Source organism: Cherax quadricarinatus, unplaced genomic scaffold (genome assembly GCF_038502225.1).
Source record: "Cherax quadricarinatus isolate ZL_2023a unplaced genomic scaffold, ASM3850222v1 Contig1856, whole genome shotgun sequence".
NCBI classification, from domain to species: Eukaryota; Metazoa; Arthropoda; class Malacostraca; order Decapoda; family Parastacidae; genus Cherax; species Cherax quadricarinatus.
The window spans coordinates 33,929-38,474 of NW_027196882.1; the positions used below are offsets into that span (position 1 = coordinate 33,929).

The 4,546-nt window shown below is 39.0% G+C and overlaps 2 protein-coding genes across 2 annotated transcripts; both read right to left on the bottom strand.

Moving 5' to 3' along the window:
* Window positions 1-1,302: 1,302 nt before the first annotated feature.
* LOC138851735 (uncharacterized) lies at window positions 1,303-2,600 on the bottom strand. The gene is made up of 3 exons (XM_070081157.1): window positions 2,206-2,600; window positions 1,810-1,955; window positions 1,303-1,732 (listed from the first exon to the last, which is right to left on the bottom strand). The coding sequence occupies exons 1-3, from the start codon at window positions 2,234-2,236 to the stop codon at window positions 1,322-1,324; spliced, it is 588 nt and encodes a 195-aa protein (XP_069937258.1). The 5' UTR covers window positions 2,237-2,600; the 3' UTR covers window positions 1,303-1,321.
* Window positions 2,601-2,842: 242 nt separating this feature from the next.
* Window positions 2,843-4,310, bottom strand: LOC138851736 (uncharacterized). Its single transcript, XM_070081158.1, has one exon. The coding sequence runs from the start codon at window positions 4,308-4,310 to the stop codon at window positions 2,949-2,951; it is 1,362 nt and encodes a 453-aa protein (XP_069937259.1). The 3' UTR covers window positions 2,843-2,948.
* Window positions 4,311-4,546: the final 236 nt, after the last annotated feature.

Sequence of the window (4,546 nt, forward strand, 5' to 3'; positions counted from 1 at the left end):
ATGATGACCATCCATAAATTTATAATTAGTAAGTATAAATTTGAAATATTCCTGAAATTCCTTCAAAGTTTGGAAGCATTCGAATCTGTCATTCATTCGAATGCCTTTTCTGATCGTCTTCAAACTTTCTCCGTTGGTGGATTTTACTAACAGAATGTTTGATGCCGACTTTGAGTTGTGATGATTTTAATTTGCCAAATTTATTAATTTCGAATTCCAGTGTAATAACAAAAAATGTTTTTGATGGGAAGTGGTTTTTATTATTATTATTATTATCTTTATTAGTAGTATATTCTCGTCGATCTAGAAACACTGCCGGATTCCAGGATAATGACCATGGAAAAGAATGTGATAATGGGGGGTCTGCATGACCTTAGGGCTGATAGGGTACAAGTTTAATATGTTTAATCATCCCCCAAGGGATAGAGAGACTTATTCCTATGCATTACTAAGTAGGAACAGAAGTAGAACAAAGGATTCAGGTGACCAGGTGGCAGATTCCAGGATAATGAGTGTGGAAAAGAATGTGATAATGGGGGGTCTGCATAACCTCAGGGCTGTCAGGGTACAAGTTTAATATGTTTAATCATCCCCCAAGGGGATAGAGAGACTTATTTCTGTGTATTACTAAGTATAAGAAGGTAGGTAATGATCACTTCTGACTCCCCAAACTCTATCACTCTGATAGATGGGAGAGGCAGTACAAAGGATTCAGGTGACTGGGTACAAGCTTGCCATCTCCGAGGGAGTTCCCCGGTCTGCAACTCACTGACGCAACTGTTGCTACTTCACAACACTGCTGGGTTCAAAGAACGCGGTAATGGAGGGCAGCTGGTCTCCGAGGGAATGTTGCTCGCCCGCCCGTACCTCAGCAAAAAAAAGGTTCTTCCGGGTACTACGGTACTGTTTATTCTTGCAGCTGCTAGATCTTTCCAGGTGGGGGAGGCTTAAAGCAGTGAGAAAGGTCATCTAGGGAAGACCTTTGTGCTGATAGAGCTCTTATAGGAACTTTGACATATATATTTTGCTCTTACCTGCTCTCAGATGGGGAGAGGCTTAAGTGGTGCGATATTGTTTATATATATATATATATATATATATATATATATATATATATATATATATATATATATATATATATATATATATATATATATATATATATGTTTAGACTAGAGAAGATAGTAATATATAGTTATATGTAAATAAAAATAAAAATCAGAGTTTGACAATATTTTTATTAATTCACATACAAAAAGGGCAAAAGCTGTGCAAAGTTTTTAGCGCGAGCAAAGGGGCGAAACTGTGCAAGTTTTAGTGGTTAGACTGAATGACTGCGCTCGTCCTGTTCACTTTCTGTAAGATTGATAACCTCCCGCTCGAAAATGATTTCCTTTTCAGGTACATCATCATCTGCCTTTACTCCATCTGCTGTCTTTACTCCATCTGCTGGCTTTACTCCATCTCCAGCATTTACTCTCACGTCGGGGGTTTTCCCTTCCTTCTCCGACTGGTTGTCAGGGTGCGCTTCAAGGTCGCCAGTTTGTTCAGCACCTGCTGTGGCAGTGACCTCAACACAGTCATCAGATTGAGCAGTAGCAAGCGTAGAGAGGTCCACAACGAGGTCATCAGACTGACATGAGGGAAGGCTCTGCGTTTCATCGTTGTCGAGATCTGGTTCTTTCTTCATAGGCTCCTCTATATCAGATGAACTGTTCCCATCTTCCACAGGCTGTAAGTCATAAAGAGAACATATAGGAGTGGGACTCGTCTCTAATCTACCAAAGGAGGGAAACATAGAAGACATACCCTTTCCTGAGGAAGTCTATGTTTGCGTTTCCTGCTATCATCACAATGACACCGGTTTAGGAGTTTGATGCCGGCGTGTTCCTTCCCTTCCAATCTACCAGCCGATAAAATCAAAACTTTACAAATTCTGACTGGCCCAGTGAAAACTGTTGAAGAAAAAAGGAGACTCAACTTTAAAATTATTATAAGTCTCTTGCGCTCGTTTGTTTCATTAATATGCAAAGAGAAGTATCCAATCTACCAGCCGATAAAATCAAAACTTTACAAATTCTGACTGGTCCAGTGAAAACTGTTGAAAAAAGAGACTCAACTTTAAAAATTATTATAAGTCTCTTGCACTCGTTTGTTTCGTTAATATTCAAAGAGAAGTTTTAGCAAAATAAATGTCTCGCTTACCAGAATCGAGAATGTCTGCTTCCTTCACCATGATGAGAGTAAAGGCTATGGAGAGGTCAGCCTCTATCTTTTGCGGGGAAGACAGCTTCAGCGGGCTCTTATATACAGCTCAGAAAGGACCTTACCAGCCAGGAGGGGTATTTGGGGGATACTCTCGTCAGAGGTGACCTTCCTCACAGAGGGAAGCACAAATGTAACCTTGACTACTTAGGCAAAATGTAATTTCACAGGGAGGCAACATTTTAAAATTCTCTCTAGCATATGCTATCACTAATCTGTCATTGATAAAAAGCGATTTTTCCGAGAAATTTTTTTTAAAAAAATATAAAGCTCTTTCTAATCCCACAAGGCTTGCTTTATGAATAAACATCATAACATATAGACCGCAAGTGAGTGAAAAATCACTTAGTGTTCTGCCGGATAAACGATATAAATATTTAATTTTATTTAGTTTAAAATTTTTTTTTAAATTTATGCCATAATTCTCTGGTTTTTTCCCGTAACTGTCAAAGAAGAAGGATAGACTATTTTTCTTGTCCAAGAGAAGAGAAAAAAAATGACCCATTACTTTTGAACTGTACGAAGGAAGAATATTGCTTACAAGCACTATGGGCCTGTCCGAGGGATAGCCATCTAATCTTATTTGCTGTAGAGCGTCTATAGTGAAACAGCCAATATATGTGACTTTATTTCCTAGGGCGGGAATTAAACTATTATTTATTTCTGCGCAATTCATTTTTTATTTATGCTCGCACATCACAATGAACAGATCTATTCTGGTCGATGGATAAAACACCAGTGGTCTGAGCAAATAATAAAACTACCTTATTATGAGGGGCGGGCTTAGAGAACTGTAATTCAATTCTCAAGTTACCAGATTTTTCAATCGGGAGAGCGTCTTCCACTTGGCTGTCTGTTAAATTGAAAATATTGATGGTTCGCCCGGAGGCGAATGATTCATAGAGAATTAAATTTTCTTCCTCAATGCCCAGAGAGTTAATTGCTTCATAATATAATTTACTATAATGATGGGGGAAATCACTGCTTATGCAATAAACTGTATTATTATTAATACATACAGATAAACTGGCTAGATCCCCATGCTCAAAATATAGACCATTCTCCTTATGTTTTCCTGCATAGGCTGTCATGGGCAAAATTACCATGAAAATTTTGGCGGGAATTACATGACCCCATGGCTGATCTATTAGGAGGCTCGTTTGATTGTGACCTAGCACATAATTTTTACTTAGAGTGCGATTAAAAGTATATATTATCGGCTTTGCGTCTAAGGCTAGAGACTTGTTCAAGGCCATATAAGCTGATGTATATGGGTATACCCTATTAAGCCATAGCTTAGCGTAATTAATATGGAGCTGGTATGTGCTGGCATCATCGTCTGTTTTCAGAGTCCACGCTTGAGGGGATAATTCCAGCCTAATTTTTAAATCGATATTGTCAAGCAGATATTGGTCCAGAGTGGATATGTCCAGAGCCAAGGGAAAACACAGAGTTATGCCCTGTTCTTTATCATTCTTTGTCAGTATCTGTGGTTCTTTTGCCGATGTGCAGGCAAAATAGGCTGTATCGAACAATTTAGTTATACCTTCTCCTCCTTTAAAGTCGGGCAAGAGATACCCCAGTCGGGCGATAGTCGGCAACTGGCTTCGTTTTACTGAGCTGCAGAGTTTAATGAATGACCAGTAATTAAAACTAGAATTTGTTTCCGTTATTTGCTCACCCAGAAAACATTGGACACTTTTAAATATTGTATTGGATAGGCCATTTGTCAATGCCACGTTGCTTGTTTCCCCTAGTGGACTTTTCCCATCAGCCTCTGTTAGAGTCACTCTAAATTCTATAACTATTTTGCCTAAATCTAGAAATGCTCCGGGAACTCCAGGAATTCTAAATTCTAGAAAATTATCTTTTAGTTTTTGAGAGAGAGGAAGGTTTACTGGTAGAGTATCAAAACTCTGAGTGCGAGCCATGGAACTCTCAACTTGTCTCAGTCTATGCGGTCGCGGGAATTGATTAATGACGCTTGAAGAATAATCATTTAACGGGACTTTGAGTCCTCTGTTTTCAGCCCCGACACCCGCCATGGCTAATAAGCAACTGTTTATACGAGAGAGAATACATCCGTTTTATAACCAACTTGGCTTCGTCGGCGTTTATTTAACCTGCATTTATTATTCACCCGTCGCTTACCCACCCTGTTTACTCTGCCACCTGTAATAACTTTCTTTGCAACTCCTTTTAAAGCATCTATCCCGTGAGATTTAAGAGCAGCTTTCATGTCTGTTTTTCCAGACTGATAATCATCGAGCATTTTAGTTCC

Bases quoted from the DNA above. Each gene is read 5' to 3' on its own strand.
- LOC138851735 (XM_070081157.1), bottom strand. From the start codon at position 2,236: ATGGTGAAGGAAGCAGACATTCTCGATTCTG. The intron at 1,956-2,205 runs GTAAGCGAGACA...TTTCTTCAACAG, and splicing joins AGCAGACATTCTCGATTCTG to TTTTCACTGGGCCAGTCAGA. The intron at 1,733-1,809 runs GTATGTCTTCTA...TATGACTTACAG, and splicing joins ATAGACTTCCTCAGGAAAGG to CCTGTGGAAGATGGGAACAG.
- LOC138851736 (XM_070081158.1), bottom strand. From the start codon at position 4,310: ATGGCGGGTGTCGGGGCTGAAAACAGAGGACTCAAAGTCCCGTTAAAT.